Here is a 22,572-nt window from a genome sequence, read left to right on the forward strand (position 1 = left end):
GAACTCGTAATGTGGCGGGCTGGTATGAACGGTGCTGGTGCCTTACCGGCACCGTTCATACCGTGGCCGCCAGGGTCGTAATGAGGCCCAAAGAGTACTAATGGACAGAGCAAACCTATCCCGGTAGTTGTGAAACCAGTAAGGCAGATAAAGAGCGCTAAGGGACAGAGCAAACTCGTTCCAGTATTTTTGAAACCAGTAAAGCATATAAAGGGCCTCATTACGACCCAGGTGTTCACCATGGCGCTGTTAGCGCCATGGTTGACGCTGGTATCTTACCGATTCCGCCATGGTGAATGGCGGAATTACCGCCCCATTCCAAGGTTGACGTGGTCGTAATTCCCCATTCACCATTGGCCCTTCCCCATTCCCATTTTTGCCCCCATAGGGCTCAATGGAAATGGGGAAGGTGGTAATTACGGTACCGGAAATTGCGGTACCGTAATTACCTCCAAAGTCCCTTTGCGGGTCCCGTCCTTAATGGCTGGTAAAACCACCCGTTAAGGGAGGACCCGCAAAGGGACCTTGGAGTAGGGCGGTGAGGGATTACCAGTACCAGTGCCCTTACCGGTACCGGTAATCCCTTACTGCCTGGGTCATAATGAGGCAAACTCGTCATGAACTAAAATAGAACTCTGGGCCTTCTTAGGCCTTACACAGTTTACTGCCTCTACAATCACTTCTTGTCTAACAGATAGACTTGAAAATGCAGAAACCCCAAAAACTAAAGAGGGTAAAGCAACATCAGGATAACTATGTTAAAACATATTCTTTGTAGTGAGCCAGTCCTTAAGGCCCCAAATTTTAACAGGGCTTTTGTCCTATAAACGGATGCCTCTAAGGACGGCATTGGCGCTGTGATACTCACAGGAATGTGGGGGAGTAGAACACCCTGTCCTGTACATTAGCAGGAAACTCTTTCCCAGGCAGAACAATTATGCTACCATTGAATTAGAGGCCCTTGCCACAAGTGGGCCATAACATATTTGAAGTATTACCTGAATGGAAGAAGATTTAGGTTTGGTAACAGATCAATCTCCCTTGACTTGATTAGGCCTTAAGAAAGACACCAACCACTGGATAATGCAATGGTTCCTTGGCCTCCAACTCTGCTGCTTCACTGTAGAACGCAGGAAAGGAAAGGAGCAAGGCAATGTGGATTTGCTTAGCAGGTTTGCTATCGATGAAGAAGGGGAACGCAGGCTCATTAGGGACAGGGTATGCAAAGGAGCAGGGGAATGTGGATTTCCTTAGCAGGGTTCCTATCAGTGAAGAAGGGGAACGCAGGCTCATTAGGGACATGGTTTGTAGAGGAGCAGTGAAGAAGGGGAAGGCAGGTCATTAGGGACAGGGTATGTAGAAGAGCAGTGAAGAAGGGGAAGGCAGGTCATTAAGGACAGGGTATGTAGAGGAACAGTGAAGAAGGGGAAGGCAGGCTCATTAGGGTATGTAGAGGAGCAGGTGAAAGTTTTCTCACTAGTTCCCGTCCCCTCACCACCGACATATTGGAACAGCAGACGAAGTGCTATGGATGGGACACCTTGTGTAATCCCACGACCGCATCGAGTGTATGAGCAAAGTTATGCACCCAGACAGCCATATAGAATGTACCCTTGCACTGAAAATGTGGAAGGATGCTGCATGGAAGGATGTCAGCACGCACCTATGGATATCATGGAGCTCTATGTGAAATCTGATGAGGGCAGAGTGATGTCATGAAGAAGATATATGAACCTATGCTGAAACGATATGAAAATACTTAAAAGAGTGATGATGTAACTGAAGCACCAAGAGAAATAGGTACCTAAAGCAATCATGGATATAAAGAAGAATGAAGTAACTTACTGGTTAACAACGGGAGAAGAATAAAATGAAAGCCATGGGCAGAAAGCAGGAAGAGACGAAGTTAGTCCAGAAAAGGTTATCATAACTCGCTATTGAGGGAGTGGTATTGACAAATAATGAGGGTATGATGATAAAGGAAATGCAATCAGCGCAGCAAAACAATGCAGCGTACCCCATGGATCAGGGTGGGTACAATTTATGGCCAAGAGGAAGAGGGAATGGGCCTCGATGAGGAGGACGAGGAGGATTTCAGAACCCTGAGGGAAGAGGAGGATTTAATGGCAGACATCTGCAACAATGTTGGAATTGTTAATGTTAATGTTAAAGGTCATTTGTACCGCGCACTATCACCACCGGAGTGGTCCCCTGGCGCTCTGGCGGCTCTGAAAGAGGGGGGGGCGGAGTGTGGGTTAGTGGGTGGAGGCTGGAAAAGTGCAAGATTGCAGTGATGTGCTGTTGGCAGCCTCAGCCCGGTGGTTCCGTCGGCTGGGCCTGGGGTGTATGCGGCCGGTAGTCGTCGTGTGCTGATGTGCGAGTCTATGTGTTTTTTTTGTTTTGTTGTTGCAGTGTAGTGAAGTTTGTGCGGTTTGCTGCGCTAGAGGTTTGTGGTTGTGTTTGGTTTGGAGTTTGAGAGGTGTATGCAGAGAAGGAAATTGTTAATGGTATTCGTTAGTCATCTCTATCCTGGACTGAACCGGTTGGGCTCGTGTAATCTTACCCGACGGGATGCTTGTACACCCTGAGCCTCCGGAGGTATGTGCCCAATTTTCCATTCGAGGCCGTTTGAGGATCTAGCTGTCCCCTCCGCCCGCTCCCTTAATAACCTTGCATGCATTGTGGAAGAATAGGACACATAGCCAGAACATGCAGAAGCAGAAGAGGCATGCCGCAGAATTGACAAGCTCCAAGAGGAGGGTTGGGTTATGCTCCACAATATAATACAGAACCACAAGAATATTATGCCCAATATCACACGCCAGCTCAGACATGGGGCACCTCAACCCCAACAAATGCAGCAAGCGCCATTGCAAATCCAATTGCTGCAAGGGCAACGACAGCAAGCACCCATGCAAGCAGAGCAGGTACAACCCTAGCAGGCGCAGACACACCAAGCTACAGTACCACAATGGAACATGACCCTAGGAGCCTAACAAACACCTGCACTCAAAGTAGGGAAGTGTGACTGTGATATGCGGAAATCCTTTCACAGGTACAGGGATGAACTTATACCCACAATAGGACAACCCACCAAGTGACCTGATGTGTTCAGTACTATCAGTGACACCACACCCCAAGAGGAACCAAGGGTCAAGGTAACAATAGGAGGCAAGACATTTTCATTCCTTGTAGACACTGGAGCAACTTGTTCCTGTGTCCAGGAGGGAAAATACCCAATGTCCGGTACTGCCATGAATGCGCAGGGATACTTTGGGGTGATGAGTTTAGTTCCTTTTACAGAAGAATCGCCAATCTCTATAGGAGAACATGATATGTCAATGCCATTATTATATTATAGGCAGACACCAGTAAACATATTAGGACGTGACTTGTTGATGAAGCTTAACATGACAATGGGCCTCATTACACGGAAGGCGGTGAGCCATGGCGCTATTAGCGCCATGGCTCATGCCGGTAAATTACCGGCACCGCCTTGGCGGAAAGGGGATTTACCGCCCCATTCCAAGGTTTGTGGGGCGGTAAATCCCCCTTCCGCCATTGCCCTTCCCCATTCCCATTTCTGCCCCATAGGGCTCTATGGGAATGGGGAAGGCGCTAATTACGGCACCGCAATTTTGCGGTGCCGTAATTAGCTCTGAGGTCCCTTAGCGGGTTGGTTTTTAACGCCTGCAAAAAGCAGGCGTTAAAGCACCAACCCGCTAAGGGACCTCGTAGTACGGCGGTAAGGGTTAACGGTCACCGTTGCCATTAACGGTGACCGTTAACCCTTACCGCCGTCCGTGTAATGAGGCCCAATATCTTTTACTGACAAAGGAATAGTGTGTTATACTCCAGGGATACACTATATGAATTTGGGAGAGTTCATATTAGCCTTTATAGGTCAGAAGGCATTACGAGGAGCTCCTTTAGATCCAGATGTATTTTTGTATGGAGGGACTGTTTTAATTTCATGGTTAGCCAGATTGGTAGATACACTATTGAGAATACCTGATGGATTCCCATGGACGATGAAGAAGGGCAGATTATCGCCTTGGTGTTAGAAGCAGCGGTGGTCAGAGATGAAAAGGCTGATGCTTCATGGGACAGATGATGAAGGCAGATGATGGAGAACAGTGATAGTCCTCAGTGAAGGATACATGTTGACCGATGAAGAACTGTTTAGAGATGACTACTCAGACGATGAACTAGTGTTTTTTATAAGTCTCACTTATTGGATTAAAGTAGAGAATATAGAAATGCTGCAGAGAATGGCGCTGGTAAAAAAGAAGACTGTCATTCTTCCAGGGAGACTTAGGGAAGGAACCAAAGGTTGTATGGACCACAAGCCCATATGATTTCGGGTCTATTAAAAGGAGAAGGAGCAGTTAAAAATCAAACTAAAACCAGGCGCTCTTTTGCCATGAGCAAAGCAATATCCATGTCAGGAGAAGTGGATGAAGGTATATTTGAGACTATTTCCGTTTTAATGAAGCAAGGCATATTAGTGGCATCAGATTCATCATGTAACACAGCTGTGTACCCCGTGAAGAAATCAAAGGGGGTTCGTGGAGATGTATACAGCACCTTCGCCCCCTAAACAATATTGTCGAAGTTGACTTTCCTTTAGTTCCATATCCTATGACAATACTGTGTACAATCCAATCTAAAGCCAAATATTTCACAGATATAGATTTAAAAAATGCATTATTTTCGATTCCCCTTCATGAAGACTCCCACGTTTTGACTTCCTTTTCGTATATAAATACTCCCTTAAACATACTTGTTTGCCCCAGGGGTACTGTGAGTCCCCTTTGATCTTTAACAGTGTCCTCCAGATGGACCTGGGCAATGTCCAACTCAAAAGTGAAATAATCCAATAGGTGGATGACATTTTGGTGTGCAGTGAGACAGAAGAAAGATGTAGAGAAGACTCAGCTAAACTCATGACTATTCTCTTAGAGAAAGGATACAAGGTAGACAAAGAGAAGTTACAATACTGTCAGGAAGAGATCTTGTACATAGGACAGTTGATCTGTCATGAAGGGAGAAAAGTGACACCTGAGAGAGCAGAAAAATCATAGCACCAAAGACAGTGAGGGAAAGGCAACAGTTTCTAGGCTTATTTACCTACTGCAGGGCCTGGGCTTTCGATCACAGGACATATATTCGGCTACTTTTCAAAGGACTTAAAGAAGCACAGGTAGGAAAGAGCACAATAACATGGACAGATAAGATGACTGAAGGATTTGAAGAACAAAAAAGGCAATCAGTACACACCCTGTGTTAGGGATTCCAGATTACAATGAAGAATTGTACCTATACTCCCATTCAAATGGAGAAGACATGGAAGCAGTTCTCACACAGAAGACAACATTAAGACATGGACATAAGCCGTTGACTTACTACAGTAGGTTTTTAGATCCAGTTATGGAGGAACACTATCCCTGTGAGCAATCTTTAGCTGCTGCTGCATTCACAATTGAAAAGGCTTTAAGCATAATCATGGGGTGTCCAATGATGTTATTTGTAGAACAGGCATTATTTGCGATTTTAGAGAAACCCAAAAGTACATTGACTACACAAAGAGCATCAGGGTATGAGTTGATTTTTCCAACCCTCCGATCCAAATTGTTAGATGTAGGGCAGTAAATCCAGCAACGTTTATAGCAGAACCAGTAGGAAAGGATGATTATGTACATGAGTGCACGACGTGTACTGAATATTATAATTGTCTTCCCCAAGCTAGAGAAAATGCCCTCAGGAGGGGGGAAGTTGCTTTTATTGATGGGTCATCAAGAATTGACCAGACAACTGGGAAAAGGCATACTGGAGCAGCGGTAATAAAGCCGAATCGAGAAGGTGAATTCAAGGTAGTGACAAGTATGACATTGGGGGTCAGTACGACCCTGGCGCTAAGGGGTTAACGGCGCCGTAAAAGGCTGCTGCGCCGTTAACCCCTTAGCACCTAATTATGAGGTCCCTTTGCGGGTCCCGACCTTAACAGCTGGTCTGGACCAGCCGTTAAAGTAGGGACCCGCAAAGGGACCTTGAAGGTAATTACGGTACCGCAATTTGCAGTACCGTAATTACTGCCTTCCCCATTCCCATTGAGCCCTATGGGGCAAAAATGGGAATGGGGAAGGGCCAATGGTGCAATGGGGAATTACCGTCCTGCCAACCTTGGAATGGGGTGGTAATTCCCCATTGCACCATGGCGGACTCGTTACAATACCGGCAGGAACCATGGTGCTAATAGCGCCATTGGTTACCGCCAGTGTTGTAATGAGGGCCATTGTCTTTGAATTATTCAGCACAGGCTGCAGAATTAGTGGTGCTCATCGAAGCGCTGCAAAGATTTGAGGATGAGGAAGTGACGGTGTACTCTGACTTCACCTATGTGATGTCATCTGTACACGCAGGTTTGTCACGGTGGAAAAGTAAGTGCTTCCTCCACGCAGAATGCACTCCAGTGCAATATGCCGGTCTATTGGATAGGCTTATAGAAGCAGTCAGTCTCCCATTGACCCTAGCAGTCGTAAAATGCACTGCGCATTCCAAAAGAACAGACTTAATCTCCTGTGGAAACGAAGCCACAGATTCGAAGGCCAAAAAAGCAGCCTATTATCCACCCATATCTAGTTTTGAAGTAGAAGATGTTAAACAGATGACAGGACGATGCATGTTTGCAAAGGAGGTGTTAGGGAGAATTTTCAGGTCAGTGCTAAATTTCTCCCACACCCTAGAGACCCCCAGCTCGTTTGCTGAACTTTGGGACTTTTAATTCTATGTGTTTTCTGTGTTTGTTTTTGGAGTCTGACAAACTCCATAGGCATCTTCTTTTTACATTGTGTCACACAGCACCTTCACTGCAGTGACACAGGGAAGTATCTGAGATTTCCCAAAGGTTTAAATACCTTCTTTTGGTTGAACTACGGTTTCCAAGAGCAGTGAAGTGAAATTGACTTTACTTACATTTGTAACTTTCGAGACCCAGCACACACTATCTTACAATAGGGTGCTGGAGGGGTTACTTAGTATCCCCTTTGTCTAGTTTCTCATGTAACATGTTTACGTTACCCATTCTACAATTAATGGCTGGTGGCAGGGGTTTACTTTTAACTACCATTGGGAGTTTTTACCGCGGACTGCGTTTGCAGCTGCAGTAAAGCACCCATGAGTGGCCATTTTGTCAAAATGGCCCTGGTCGTCTTTTTTCGCCATTATTTGTTGGAAAGGTCCTTCTTGAGATTTACTCTGCCCGCCAAACCAGGTTTGGTCCCTTTGTTCATTTTGTCTTTGGTGGGATTCACTTTTAAAGCCTGCCTCTGGCTCCAGCATGTCTGGCAGGGAAGGAAGTGAGGGAGGTGCCCAAAACTCCCTGTGCTTAATCCCCTTGGTTACAGGAATGCACCCAAAGGTGATTGGCCAGTCCTTGGAGGATAGCCACCCTGCTGTGTGAGTGCCAGCTAGACTGCAAACGAATGGGAGAAACCTGCGTAAAAGGCAAGGCTTTTTGCTTGGAAGGCAGAGTCGACCACTGGATGAAGGAATCCAAAGAAGAACTTGGAAGAGACGCTTGCTGCAACTCCAGGATCATTGGTTTGCCCGGTGAGGGCCTACTGCTCTGCTGAAGCCCCGAATTTGCCTCGACTAGGGAAGCCCTGCAACGGACGACTTCTCCCCTTGGGTTGGTGGGACCAATCAACCACAAAGTGAACTCGTCTGGACATCCTCTTGGAGTTGGCTGTACTTCAATTGCTGCTGCAGGAACCGATTGCCAAGGAGAGGAACACCAGATCAAGTGCATCGTTTTTAAGTCGGACCCGAGCTACAGGAAGATCCTCTGGACTCCCCTGAAGCAGGACTGACCAAGCCTGAGGCACCTCAACAGAGTGCTGGTCCCAAGATGCGAGGAAAGTCCATAAAGGTGTCCGAGAACCGCGGTGGTGCTGTTTGCGAGAGCCGTGAGGCGCTGATACCAATAAGTGCCACGGATCTGAAGTGTGCCCATTGCTGTCGCCAATCTTCTATTCGTAGTGCAGGAGCCCACAGACATCCTCCCTTTTGTCCCCACGACTGAGGCCCAGGAACAACAGGATATGCTCTGCAGACCTACACAGGAAGAGAAGCCAGCTGGAACCAGTTTTCTTCAAACCAAAGGTACTGTAAAACTCAGGGGTTGCTTCCCTCTTGTTGTGTAGCCTTGCCAGCTCTCAGTTGAAACTTGTCTTGGTTGTTTTGCATAGTTTCCTGCAGCTTTGCCCATCACAAGCCTCCCAGCTTGTGGCCCTACAGTGATTTCATTTTCTCCAAAGACTTCTAAAAGTTTGTGCAAGACTTATTTACCAGAAGTGCTTCAGTTCACTGAGAATTTTGCTCAATTAACATTGGCTGTCCTGGCTCCCTGAAAGCCTCTTCTTACTTCTGACTTTGAGCTTTAACTTTCCACCCAGGAAAGGGTTAATTTACTTTGCATTGGAGGGTTCAAAATGTACTTACCTGTTTAAGAATATTTGTTAACCATTGTTTCATTCACTGTTCTTTTCCTTTTGACACTAAATCTCATTAGCACCCGGCATGCGCGGCGCAACGGGAATACTGCGTGGTGATTGGCTCATTTGCGAGCCATACCACACGGTATTCCCTTTTACGCCATGCGTGCCGGCTACTCTGTTCCCGGCGAGGGGCGTGGCCGCCCCTCAGCCAATGAGGAGGCTTCAAACAGGGCAATCCCGCGCTCCGAGCCTCCCCATGGCTGGAGGCTTCCTTCGTCCCCCGCCGGGGACTCAGGTAAGAATTATTTTTTTTTCCTCCCACCTCTCCTGACTTACCTTCTATCCTGCGATCTCCGGCGGGGGACGATGGAAACCTCCAGCCGTGTGGAGACTCGGAGCGGGGCCATCCCCGCCTCAAGCCTCTACATGGCTGGAGGCTTCTATCGTCCCCCTCCGGAGACCGCAGTACTTTTTTTTTTTTCCCGTCCCCCTCCCTTCCGCCCTCCCAACCCACTTACCTTCTTTTTTCTTCTGGTCTTGGGAGCGAACGCGCGTCCGCTCCCGATGGCCGCCATGGAAAGGGAAAACGGACTACGTTTTCCCTTTCCCGGCGGCCATTATTATTTTTTTTTTCTGTTTCGAAATAAGCGAAACAGAAAAAACATGCCATTAGCACACCGGTCTAACGGGCCAGGGTGCTAATGGCAATAAGATCCTCAGCGGCGGGCCAATACCGCCCACGGTAATGCCTCTGGGGCTTTGTTAAGGCCCTCGCTACGCTCAGGCCTGTAACTACGGCCCCTGGGGCGGTATTGGCCCACCGCCTCGGGTCTTCTTGCCACAGTATTGCTCTAAATCAGTGGTCTTCAAACTTTTTTGGCCTGGGCCCCCATGAGCTAAGTGTGGGCAGGCCGGGCCCCCCTAAAAGTGCCAGATGGACAGTATGTAGAAATCGCTATGAACCTTTGCGTGCCGTCACTGCACCCTACTCCCAGTACAGACCCTGGGCTCTCCCCCACCCTACTCCTACCACTTTCCCAGTGCTGCCGCCCATCCTGCTCCCACCACAGTCCCATAACACAAACATACACACATCCATACACATTTAAATAAGAAATAAAATCGCCATAAACGTACCTTCTGCACGGGCCTGCGAATGGTTGCTAAAATGCCCTGCTCGAGGTTGCACTGCCTGTATGTGCGAGGAGGCGCAGGAGCACCCCCTCGCACATACATACATGCAGTGCCCCAGCCAGAATTTCCAATGAGCTATGCAAGGCTGGCAAATCAAAACACCCCCAACGTTGCATGGCTCAGTGATCATGTGCGGCTGGGGAAATGAACTGTCAAAGGCAAACAGTGTTTCCCTCTGACAGTTCAGCCAGCCCAGGAGCACTCCCTCAGCTGGAAAAAGCAGCTGAGGGAGTGCTCAGTGTTTCACTGGGCTGGCTCCTCGGCTCCTCCATAATGGGTGAGGTGGCCAGTGGGTGGACGCCCCCTCACCCATTATGGATGAGTCGGCAGGCTTGGACTGGCCTATAGGGCAATAGGGCGATGACTGTACCAAAAATGCAAAATGCTAGTGCAGGCCAATCAAAATGGGCCACCTTTTTGGCCAATGTGGGCCAGTTTGAGGAGTTGCTTCACTACACAGCTAGTAGTTTTGACCATTGTTGCTGAATAAATATTCTTTAAATATCACAATTTGTTTACATTTGAATAAAAAACAACCCATTGGGTACTATTCAAACAGTCTGTGACTAAAAGACTGAATATCCATTTGCAACTGCTGGCCATGTTTTCATTGGTGCCTAAGACCGTTTTATGGTCCAGTCTGACCATGTGAGCTGCCCCCTCCCATTTCCTCCAATCTAAAAAAAACATTTTTTTTTTAGATTTTTTTTTACATTTCATGCTGGGCTCTGGCGCCCCCCCCTAGGAGGCAGCCACTCCCCCCTGGGGGGGGGCGTGTCCCACAGTTTGAAGACCTCTGCTCTAAATGTACCACTGATATATCAATCTCCACAATGTCCTAGTTATTCAAGTCACCTCAGGGTGTAGGAAGTACCTGTGTGACATACCAAATGAGTATTTACTGATTTATTTAATCTGAGAGTGTGTAGTTTTGAAGTATATTTTTGTCTTACATATTTTTGCTCCCTTCTAAAGAAGGTTTATTCAACTGTCTGTTAAATTAATAAATAATTGTTTAATTAATCAAGAAACCTTGAGTGTAAGTGTTTATTTGGATACGTGTCACTATGAATCTCTGTGTAACTCCCCTTCTGCTCACATTGAACCCTCTTGAGATAAGCCTGACTGGTCAGTCATTCTACCAACTTGTGTAGTACATGCTTATACCAAAAGGTGGGTTAACTATTGCCAGGAGGACAAGGCTGGTGCAGTCTCCCACAGGCTACTGCATACAATCTTGCCTAACAGGAGGGCTTTAACATGCTGTCTATTGTCCAGGTAATTTCGATACAAGGTTGAGCCCCACAAGAAAAACACGATTTGGAGAAAGTGTGGTGTACTTTAACCCCCACTGAGGTAATTCTGGAGACAGGATAGTACTGGAAAGACAGTTATGCCTTTAGCATTATTGAGAGTAGTGCTGGAGTAGCTTCACAACCCATCACACACGAGAGGGAGTATTGCTGCTATAATTATAGAAGAATGGTTCTTGCCTAATCTGTTAGAACATGTGGCACAGTTCATTGTAAATTGCATTGTGTGCCAGAAATGTACTGCAAGACACACTTTGCTAACACTAAGAGGAACAATTCCAAGACCCAATGGCCCATTTCAGCATCTAGATATAAATTATGTGGATATGTTACAGACATGCAACAGCTACAGATATATACTGGTCGTGGTATGTCCTTTTTCTAGATGGCTCAAGGCTGGTCCATGCACATACCCTGATGCCTTGTGTGCTGCCAAATTCCTTGTATGCACAGTGTTCCCCAGGTAGTGGGTGTGCAAGGTTTAGCGGTCTGATAACGGACCACATTTTGTAAATGAGATATTTGAACAAATAGTTCTCCTATTAGGTTTTAAGCACACGTTTTCTTCTGCTTATCACCCACAGGTGAATGGCATCTCTGAGAGATTAAACAGACTATTAAAGGAAAGAATAGCAAAGCTCAAACTGACCTTAGAAAAGTGATGGCTACATTGCCTACCCCTTGCCCTATATGCCCTGAGAAATTAGCCTGGTTCAGATCACTATCTAACTCCTCATGAGTTGGTGACTACACGCTATATGAGAACCTCACTTGGTCCTCCAACTAGGGTAAAAACTGATGCCCACAGTGTGGCGAAAGCATTAGGTGATGAGATGCACCATTACCCAACAACAACGACTACAAGTATTTCTTTCATGTCTCAACAGTTCAAAAAAGGAAGGAAGGGGTCAAAAAGAAGCAACAAAGACAATCAACCCAATGATTTAGAGGATTTACTGCAGCCACCTGTTTTGTATCCAGGAGACCAGGTGCTAGTTTGGAAATTCATAGACACTTGGGGCACACCTTGTTTTGAGGTTCCCCACGAGGTGGAGGAAGTTAGTCCCACCGCAGTAAAGTTAAAAGGGCAGCAAGCTTGGCTGCATTTACATGGTATTAAAACATACAAAGGAGAAACACTGACCCCTCCTGCAGCTGCCCACAGTGATGCAAGAGAAGTACTTCCGCACATGCTGACACGTTCGATGACCAAGAAGCAAGGACAAGAAGAATTATGAGCACATAAAAGCATCTTAAACAAGGGCTCAATCTTTTCAAATTTGACAAAGAATAAAAAGACTTGAAATCGGGAACATTTCATCTTTTATAAAATAGGGTCAAGGAACAATGGGACCGAAGAACCGGAGCCCGAAGAAAATAAGCACATTTCATCGTTCATGATACCTATTGTAGACACTATACACACACTCTTGTATTTTTATTTCTACATATTCCAGTCTTATACCGCACTAATAAGCCGATACGTGAATATAGTGACATTTCTAAGTAATCCAAAGAACAAACATATCATTTTTAGGATAATAGTGACAATTAACTTACAGTTTTTGAGAAACGTGTGATCCAAAAGGAGATAAAATATTTTCATATTAAAGTAAATACAAACTGGAGAGCTACCATCCAGAAAGTCAATATGTTTTCATTGAGTAATAATTGTGATATTCTGAATTATGATTTGTGTTTCCTCCTCATTATGATGATGATATGGAGGATGTTAATAAAACAGGATGTTAATAAAACAATTACTATTGTTCCCACTAGAGGAGGCACAGGCAATAAAACTAAACCTTGATGCTCTCGATTTACAAGGGATGTTGAGGAGAACCATGAAAATATAAATACGTATCTTGACAATTCGGCTCATTCAAAGAATAATCTATGGTATCAGCACATGAAAAAAGTTGGGGAGTAGAACATAGTTGAACGCTGCTATGTGTGTTCCCTTATACCTTATGCTTTGGGAACATCTAAAATATTCATAGCAACAGAGGTATCAGTGAAAAAGGTACATTGCCTGACATACCTTGCACATTGCCTGACAAGAGGACAATTCCAAGGCAGAACAGCATCCATAGTATGGGTGAATAAAAAGACATCTCAGAGAGAAGACAATTATGTACAAGATATAAGGTCAAGAGAAAACCAAGAGACATAGGGCCTCATTACACGGAAGGCGGTAATGGTTAACGGCCACCGTTAATGGTAACGGTGACCGTTAACCATTACCGCCTTACTACGAGGTCCCTTAGCGGGTTGGTGCTTTAACGCCTGCTTTTTGCAGGCGTTAAAAACCAACCCGCTAAGGGACCTCGGAGCTAATTACGGCACCGCAAAATTGCGGTGCCGTAACTAGCGCCTTCCCCATTCCCATAGAGCCCTATGGGGCAGAAATGGGAATGGGGAAGGGCAATGGTGGAAGGGGGATTTACCGCCCCACCAACCTTGGAATGGGGCGGTAAATCCCCTTTACGCCAAGGCGGTGCCGGTAATTTACCGGCATGGTCCAGGGTGCTAATAGCACCCTGGATCACCGCCTTCCGTGTAATGAGGCCCATAGCGTTGAATAATAAAATATGAACAGACTGGACTGAATGGTGCAGGGATCAAGATAGAAGAAAAGATGTTCCAATGTGAAGAAAAAAAATGGGGAGGTAAGACGAGCATGCTGGGAAAGAGGCCATCTACGAATGAAAGGAGCAGTTCTAACTCCTGAAGGATGGGCTGATGGATTGGTTGTGTGCAAAACACTAGCATTACCAGGACAATGGGAAGAAGTTGTGATGAACGTAGAGAAAGAATGCAAGGACCAATGGCCATAGACTGCATGATTGTTTAACATGGGTTGACGATGAGGGGGGACCCTTGCAAATACTACCCCTGAAGAATGCGTCCTGATGTTTCAGAAATAATGGCACAATCAAAGTTGGAGACAATCTCAAGTGTGGCCGGGTTTTTGACATCCCAGGCATGAAGGAAGGAACACCAGTCCTGATGGATCACTATTAGGCCTGTGGAACAAGAGCATATATGAAATTGCCACCAAAATGGGGAGGAGTGTGTATATTGGTACTGATAAGTATACCAGCCTTGGTAGTACCACAAAGTGACTTGGAGATAACACATTTTTCAAAGATGGATGCACACTTGAGAAGATCATTCAGCAGACATCGACAAAATAGAGAGAATTACTTCTCAGCAAAATCAGTAGAAGTATGTCATGATATTCCAGATGAGCATAAGTTGTTCAGCAGAACAGCAGTTATATTTACATCTATCTTCATGCCAGGAATTCCGATTGCAGTGAATGCCAAGTGGTTGTAGATTACCAGATGTGAGCTGCTGCAGACGGCCAATTCGGCAATAAAAGGATTTAATGCAATCAGAGAAGAAATGAGAGCAATCAGGCTTATGGCACTCCAGAACAGGTATGTCCTGGACATAATGACAGCAATGGAAGGAGACGTGTGCGCCAACATAGGGCCTTCTTGCTGGCCAATTTTACCTGCCCATGATGAAGAAAATGGGACCCTGGCAGAAGCAATAACGATGTTGTCAACCCTGCACACAAAGATGGCGGATGAGGAAGATGAGACGGAGGAGGATGATTGATTTACATCTCTGTTTTTGTGGGTTCCAACCTGGTTGGCGAATGCCTTCAAGCTACTTGGAACAATCCTAGTGTTTGTATTCCTATGATTTTGTTTTATAAGGATTATCTTGACACAATGCCAGAAGACAGCCAAAAAAGCTATTGGAATGAAGCTAATGATTGACATAGATACTGAAACTGGAAAGAAAATGCAGAATGAATCCAATACCCATGAGAATATAAAGAAAAGTACTCTTGCACCTTCAGCAAGAAAGTTCTACTATCCCAAGGATCATAAAAAAATATGTAGGATGTTGGATATTCTGTCCACCATCGGGAGATTGCTGCCGCATGACCTGAAGTGTAGATGAACATATAAAGAAAGCAGTTCACCTGAGGGGGGTGACAAAAATATGGATCCCAAAGAAATTAGAGTTTGAGGAAAAGATGAAGGAGGCTGAAGACGAGAATTTGGTTGAAGATTCGACCAGATGGGGGAATGCAGAGGAACAGGTGAATGTTTTCTCGCTAGTTCCCTCTCATCACCGACATATTGGAACAGCAGACAAAGGGCAATGGCTGGGACCCCTTGTGTAATCCCACTACCGCATTGAGTGTATGAGAGACGTTATGCACTCAGACAGCCATTTAGAATGTACCCTTGCACTGCAAATTCAAAAGGATGCCGCATGGGAGGATGTCAGCACGCACCTATGGACATCATGGAGCGTTAGGTGAAATCTGGCGAGGGCAGAGGGATGTCATGAAGAAGATATATGAACCTATGCTGAAATTATATGAAAATACTTGGAGTAACAATGTAAACATGTACCTAAGGCTAAAGTAATCATGGATATAAAGAAGAATTAAGTAACTTACTGGTTAATAACTGTAAATACGCAGTAACACAGGATAAATGAGACATATAGAAGCTTGCTATAGAGGAATATATAATGTGGCAAGGACGGCCATGATAGGAAAATGGATGCTGGCTCATGTCGGATTCAACCAAGCTACCTCTGAAACAGACAAAGGCTGCAAAATCCGGAAAAACTAGAAAAACTGTTAATGTGCAAAACAGCAATGAGTCGAAGTTGGCCTAGGGACAGTGTGTACATACTGCAGAGTACTAAGGGGTGGCAGTTCTTAGGGACAGTGTGTACATACTGCAGAGTACTAAGGGGTGGCAGTACTTAGGGACAGTGTGTACATACCTCAGGGTACTAAGGGGCTGCAGTACTTAGGAACAGTGTGTACATACCGCAGAGTACTAAGGGGTGGCAGTACTTAGGAACAGTGTGTACATACCGCAGAGTATTAAGGGGTGGCAGTACTTAGGGACAGTGTGTACATACCGCAGGGTACTAAGGGGTGGCGGTACTTAGGGACAGTGTGTACATACCTCAGGGTACTAAGGGGCTGCAGTACTTAGGAACAGTGTGTACATACCGCAGAGTACTAAGAGGTGGCAGTACTTAGGGACAGTGTGTACATACTGCAGAATACTGAGGGGTGGCAGTAGTTAGAGACAGTATGTACATACCGCAGAGTACTAAGGGGTGGCAGTACTTAGGGACAGTGTGTACATACTGCAGAATACTGAGGGGTGGCAGTAGTTAGAGACAGTGTGTACATACCGCAGAGTACTAAGGGGTGGCAGCAGCTAGAGACAGTATGTACATACCGCAGAGTACTAAGGGTGGCAGTACTTAGGGACAGTGTGTACGTACCACAGAGTACGAAGGGGTGGCAGTAGTCAGGTGGATATATACCACAGAGTACTGAGGGGTGGCAGCACTTTGGGTCAGTGTGTATATACTGCAGAGTACTGAGGAGTTAGTGACAGTGTGTACATACCTCAGAGTACTGAGGAGTGGCCGTACCAAGGGACAGTGTGTACATGCTGCAGAGTACCACGGGGTGGCAGTTCTTAGGGACAGTGTGTACATACCTCAGAGCAGTGAGGGGTGACAGTACTTAGGGACAGTGCGTACATACCGCAGAGTACTAATGGGTGGCAGTAATTAGGGACAGTGTGCACATACCGCAGAGTACTGAAGGGTGGCAGTAATTAGGGACAGTGCGTACATACCGCAGAGTACTGAGGGTTGGCAGTAATTAGGGACAGTGCGTACATACCGCAGAGTACTAATGGGTGGCAGTAATTAGGGACAGTGTGTACATACTGCAGAGTACTAAGAGGTGGCAGTACTTAGGGACAGTGTGTACATACTGCAGAATACTGAGGGGTGGCAGTAGTTAGAGACAGTATGTACATACCGCAGAGTACTAAGGGGTGGCAGTACTTAGGGACAGTGTGTACATACTGCAGAATACTGAGGGGTGGCAGTAGTTAGAGACAGTGTGTACATACCGCAGAGTACTAAGGGGTGGCAGCAGCTAGAGACAGTATGTACATACCGCAGAGTACTAAGGGTGGCAGTACTTAGGGACAGTGTGTACGTACCACAGAGTACGAAGGGGTGGCAGTAGTCAGGTGGATATATACCACAGAGTACTGAGGGGTGGCAGCACTTTGGGTCAGTGTGTATATACTGCAGAGTACTGAGGAGTTAGTGACAGTGTGTACATACCTCAGAGTACTGAGGAGTGGCCGTACCAAGGGACAGTGTGTACATGCTGCAGAGTACCACGGGGTGGCAGTTCTTAGGGACAGTGTGTACATACCTCAGAGCAGTGAGGGGTGACAGTACTTAGGGACAGTGCGTACATACCGCAGAGTACTAATGGGTGGCAGTAATTAGGGACAGTGTGCACATACCGCAGAGTACTGAAGGGTGGCAGTAATTAGGGACAGTGCGTACATACCGCAGAGTACTGAGGGTTGGCAGTAATTAGGGACAGTGCGTACATACCGCAGAGTACTAATGGGTGGCAGTAATTAGGGACAGTGTGTACATACCGCAGAGTACTAATGGTTGGCAGTAATTAGGGACAGTGTGTACATACCGCAGAGTACTGAGGGTTGGCAGTAATTAGGGACAGTGTGTACATACCGCAGAGTACTAATGGGTGGCAGTAATTAGGGACAGTGTGTACATACCGCAGAGTACTGAAGGGTGGCAGTAATTAGGGACAGTGCGTACATACCGCAGAGCACTGAGGGTTGGCAGTAATTAGGGACAGTGCGTACATACCGCAGAGCAGTGAGGGGTGACAGTACTTAGGGACAGTGCGTACATACCGCAGAGCAGTGAGGGGTGACAGTACTTAGGGACAGTGCGTACATACCGCAGAGTACTGAGGGTTGGCAGTAATTAGGGACAGTGTGTACATACCGCAGAGCAGTGAGGGGTGACAGTACTTAGGGACAGTGCGTACATACCGCAGAGTACTGAGGGTTGGCATTGCCTGGGCGATGTGGCGAGTTTTCTGGACTTCGGATTACGGGGAAGTGGCAGTGGCTGATGGATGTGGATAGTTTAGTGATTACAGAGTACTAAAATGACAGTCCTCCGAGACAGTGGGAACTGTACAGAGGCCAGTGGGGGGGAGGAGAGACAGCGGGATAGAGATGGCAGAGCACTGGCAGTGCCAGTGCCCGGGGTGTGGTGTGGCTAGTTTTGGCACTGGAGGGTGGTGTGGTGTGGTGCGGTGCTGGCAGTCGCGGGGAACAATGGCGTGAGACGAGGTGACAGACAGCGTCTGGAGGCACAGGATGTGTACGGGCTTGAGACATGATATGCACGCATGCGCCTTTGCCTAGGTGCCCTATAGCCCATCTGGGGTCAGGATTACAGCCCAGGGTGGGGGTGCTGCTGCGAGGCTTGACGGGTCTGCAACAGTAGCACCCGCCCCCTGGCCCCCAACCTCCAATCCCCAGCCCAGCCCTCCACTGCACCGGAGTGTGGATAAGTGTATTGTCCATCTGTGAGGCCCCCGCCCCAGGCTTCCTGCTTTGATGAAAGCACGACGCCTTTTCTAGAAGAAATACCATGCAGATGCAAGTGCTGCATAGCTGTCGCCATTGCCAGCTGGAAATTACAGACCGTACAGGACCCCAGGTAATGGAAACATGAAACCACAATTCCCAGAATGCAAAGGGCGGTTGGCTAAAAGGCCCGGCATGGCTGCAGGGCAGCCTCGTGACACGGGTCCAGTTGGCAGCAAAGACCCCCTGACCCCCAGAAACCCTCACCTCATCTGGGCCCTGTCCAGGCATTGCTCCCCGTGATCTTGGGTGGACTTCTCCCCAGTGACCTCTTACTGAGCGATGGAGGCCCGCAGGGACCACAACCCTCTCCTCCTCCAGAATGATGGGCGTGTGGCGTGTGCACGGGGGCGAGCAGGAGACACTAATCACCAGGGCAGCCTGTACTTGCAATGCACGTGCCCGAGGCGCTAACAGGAACCCTGATGCGGAGCTATTCATTTTTTTGGGATACTTTTATTTGAGTTTACAGTACTTACAATTAATACACAACAATGGAAACATGACTTTGATCAGTACAACGTAAGGAATTTTCCCCACATTTCTTCAGATAAAGCCCGTGTTTTATCTTTCCGAAATATCACTCTTTCCATCTCTGCCAAATTGTGAATTTTAGTAACCCATAACTCAATAGTAACTGGGTCCACCTTCTTCCAACCTGTAAGTATAATTTTTTTCCCCAACATTGCGCCTCTAAATTTTGTTTGACATGTGGACATATCCTCCACCAAAACATCACTACCTAATATTAAGGTTTTAAAATCAAAGGCAATCCTTTCATTCAGAACATTTTCGCATATTCTGCCATACTCGAACCAAAATCCCCTCACTCTGGCACAATTCCATAAGATATGTTCCAATGTGCCAGTGTCATGGACACATGCCCAGCACTCAGAATTGTCAACCATTCCTCTTTTTTCTAACCTTTCCGGTGTAATCTTAATTTGACGTGTACTCTCAGTCAAGTTCAAAGAACATAACCTGATGTTCAGACACATACGAGACCATCATCAATCTCGCTCCCAATCCTCCGACTCCATTCCTCTCTCAACAAAACATTGCTTTTATATTCGCCCACAATCAAACCATATACTCGACTCACCAACCCACACTCTCCCGCTTTTGGTTTTTGCTGTGGGACCTGGAAGATGGCGTGGGGGTGCAAGGCACTATAAAAAGGAAGCATGGTGACCGGTTCAAATTGATCATATGAGAGTTTAAGGGAAGAGGGGCCTCCCAATAAAAAAAGTTCAGGCTGACTCACTAAAATGCATTAGATGTCATTTCGAGTTCCATCAAATTACCACTCAAATTGGTCACCGTTACCGCCATTTGGCCCAGCGGGTTTACCATGCAATTATAATGTGGTGGTAAGGCGTGCTAGTCCCCATTTGTGGAGTCCACACGACGCCATGAGGATTTTGGGGAAATTACCACACACACAGTAATTCCGCCGAGTTTTGGCTGCTGGAAGTAAACCCTCCACTTTAATGGCAAACTCAGGATTTGGCGGAGGGGTAAAAATCTTTCTGATTATGTGTATAACAACAATGTGAACAGACATTCATCAGGGGTCGTCTGCCATCTACCAAATCAGCTAACACAAAAGATAATTCTTCATCGAGGTACACATCCTCTAGTGCTGTACAAGATTTAACAATAATCAGCACAACTTTCTGAAACAGGCAATGTTCCTATGTAGCAACAGTAAAAAGGTTCAAACAAAAATGGAGTCCAAATTCTAGGGTCCTTTCAATGATCCGGAGTCTGTTTGATGCACCATAGCTGGGAAACTCCGTATCTGGAAAGGGGAACAGAATAGGGTATATATATTAATTAATTACCCCAAATATTCGTTCTATACATATTAGAATTCAAATATCATTACTCTAACCTAGTCATTAATACTGGTCAAAATTACTTGTGCCAGATCACATAATAGTGAAGGCACTATTCTATTGTTCCAGTGACAATCTAACATCAGTTGCAAGTTAATACCAACTCATGGGAGGAGTCGGCAGTGGAAGTACAAGCAGGAAACTGCAGTGGCATGCTACCTAAATTGGTCGGTGGAAAAAGTTGCTCGCCTATCGGATTTGCAACAATAGCTAGTGGAAAATGCAACTCACCACCTCTCAATCATTGGGTGTTTCCAGGGGCTAACGCGCTTTCTGGTCTTGGTGGCCTCACCTCCCTAGGCCATGCGTAGTACTCAGCGGTCCTTAATGGGATGGGACCCTTTAGGATGGGAACTTGTCACTTGACCACGAGTCGTCCAGTTGCTGGCGGAAAATTTCCAGCTGCAGAAAAATGAGTGGGATGGCAAAGTCGAAGCATACGTTTTACAGTCTGTTCATTCATAATATGACTGCTCCTGGTTAAAGTTGGCAGTCTGTCCTTACCATTCATTAGATATGTAACAGGGATGGTAAGTTCACTGTAGTTGGATTTCATTAACCCGCGTACAGTCATGTGCCTTCAGATTTTCATAGGGCGGAGCTTGTTAGCTTCTTAGTGTGTCCGGTAATTTCGAAAGCAATACTCAAGATTGAGAGCCCATCGTTTTGCCTATGTGAGAGGAAAAATAACATCAGGGGCATGGGAGTGATGGCTTTAAACTTAATGTCAACCTCCAGTTGCTATACAGCCCGCGGCTAGCTGTGAGGCTATCAAGAGACCCTCAAAGTTTAAGACAAAAATGCGAACCAAACTTACTAGCATCTAGCATTTCCTAGAGGCCGTGTATACGTGTGGACCGTTGCTGTATCGTGTCCATGCAAGCAGGGTGAGCTCAAAGCGCAGCTATATTTATGGCTTCCGTTATGCTTGCTGGTAGCCGCAGTCTACCATGGTCTCTAGAGAACGAGGAAAAGCAATTAGTGCCTGGAAGCAATTAGTGCCTGAAAGCAATTAGTGCCTGGAAGCGTGATGCGGGCTGAAGTCGGCTTCTGGAGTGTAGGCAAGATACAAAGAAAAACTTGCTTACCAAAGTTCCGAGGATCTCTTGTTGCTACCGTCACTGCTCCCGTGTCTCTGTCGGGCTGTTAGAGAAGTCACGTGATTTTACACATTACTCGATGTGTCTATTCTGCATCGTGCGAGCCCTGTAATTGGTGCATTGGTACCGGGTGTGTTAGTTCCGGAGCCAGTGTCACGTCTGCCATGACTCGTATCGCACGCGCGATGCTGGTGAATTCCATAATTCCAAAAAGGTAATCGGGGTTTCGTGAAAATCCTAATGCTGTTTGTTTAGTGCTAGTTAGGTAGTATATTTAAATATGGCAGGTGCATAGTAGTTGAGACTCTACTTGCTTGTTAGTTATAATGTCCAACATTTTCTTGTGTATTTATGCGTTCCAATCCATTTTTTCGTTTAAGCCGGTGATGGAGCTCTTTGTGAGGAAAATGAGGTGTTGTTCCTTTTTCAGGAGGATGGTTCTATCTTTATTGACGTCCATGCTTGATGTTAATTTGTAGATTACCGTCCACCTGAAATCTTTTGGCAAATGTTGATATTCGATCCAATGTTCCACCATTGGTGCATTCTTTGTCCGGTTCTTTAGGCAACTCTTGTGTTCTCCTATGCAGTGTTTTATTTTTCAGTCTGTCTTGCCAATATACACTTTATTGCAGGGGCACCAGACTGCATAGATTACCAGAGCTGAGTTACAATTTGTAAACGTTCTTTGTTTCCATTGTGAATGTAATTCTATGTCTACTTCTGTGCTCTTAGAAGTGTATTTACAATACACACAATGTCCGCACGGGTGGTGTCCTACAATTTGAAGAAGACCCCATTGCTGGGTTAAACTCATTGGTTGCAGGGGTTTTAACGTGACATCATTTCTTGTAACTTGTTGTTTCAAATTTTTGCTGCGTTTAAACGCAATTACTGGTCTTGGGACAGATGCTTCGCCTTTTTCTAAAATAGGCCAATTTCTCAGTACAATTTTCTTCATGTCGTTAGACATGTTGCTAAAGGTGTTTACAAAGATTGATTTCGGATCT

The 22,572-nt window shown here is 46.2% G+C and overlaps 1 protein-coding gene across 3 annotated transcripts in view; it reads right to left on the reverse strand.

Annotated features, from left to right (window-relative positions):
• LOC138489443 (zinc finger protein 79-like) overlaps positions 1-21,713 on the reverse strand; it is a 49,197-nt gene extending 27,484 nt beyond the window's left edge. The window contains exons 1-5 of one of the 3 annotated variants that reach the window (XM_069617164.1): positions 21,551-21,711; positions 21,280-21,419; positions 20,967-21,132; positions 20,694-20,864; positions 18,772-20,365 (exon numbers count right to left, since the gene is read on the reverse strand). In XM_069617164.1, the coding sequence (XP_069473265.1) occupies positions 18,772-19,005 (234 nt within the window). In that variant the 5' untranslated portion in view covers positions 19,006-20,365; positions 20,694-20,864; positions 20,967-21,132; positions 21,280-21,419; positions 21,551-21,711. Of the gene's footprint in view, positions 1-18,771; positions 20,366-20,693; positions 20,865-20,966; positions 21,133-21,279; positions 21,420-21,550 lie in introns of all 3 variants that reach the window. The other 2 variants (XM_069617165.1, XM_069617166.1) reach the window with 2 other exon arrangements.
• Positions 21,714-22,572: the final 859 nt, after the last annotated feature.

This window comes from Ambystoma mexicanum, chromosome 9 (genome assembly GCF_040938575.1).
Source record: "Ambystoma mexicanum isolate Mex_15411 chromosome 9, UKY_AmexF1_1, whole genome shotgun sequence".
In the NCBI taxonomy this organism is placed as follows: Eukaryota; Metazoa; Chordata; class Amphibia; order Caudata; family Ambystomatidae; genus Ambystoma; species Ambystoma mexicanum.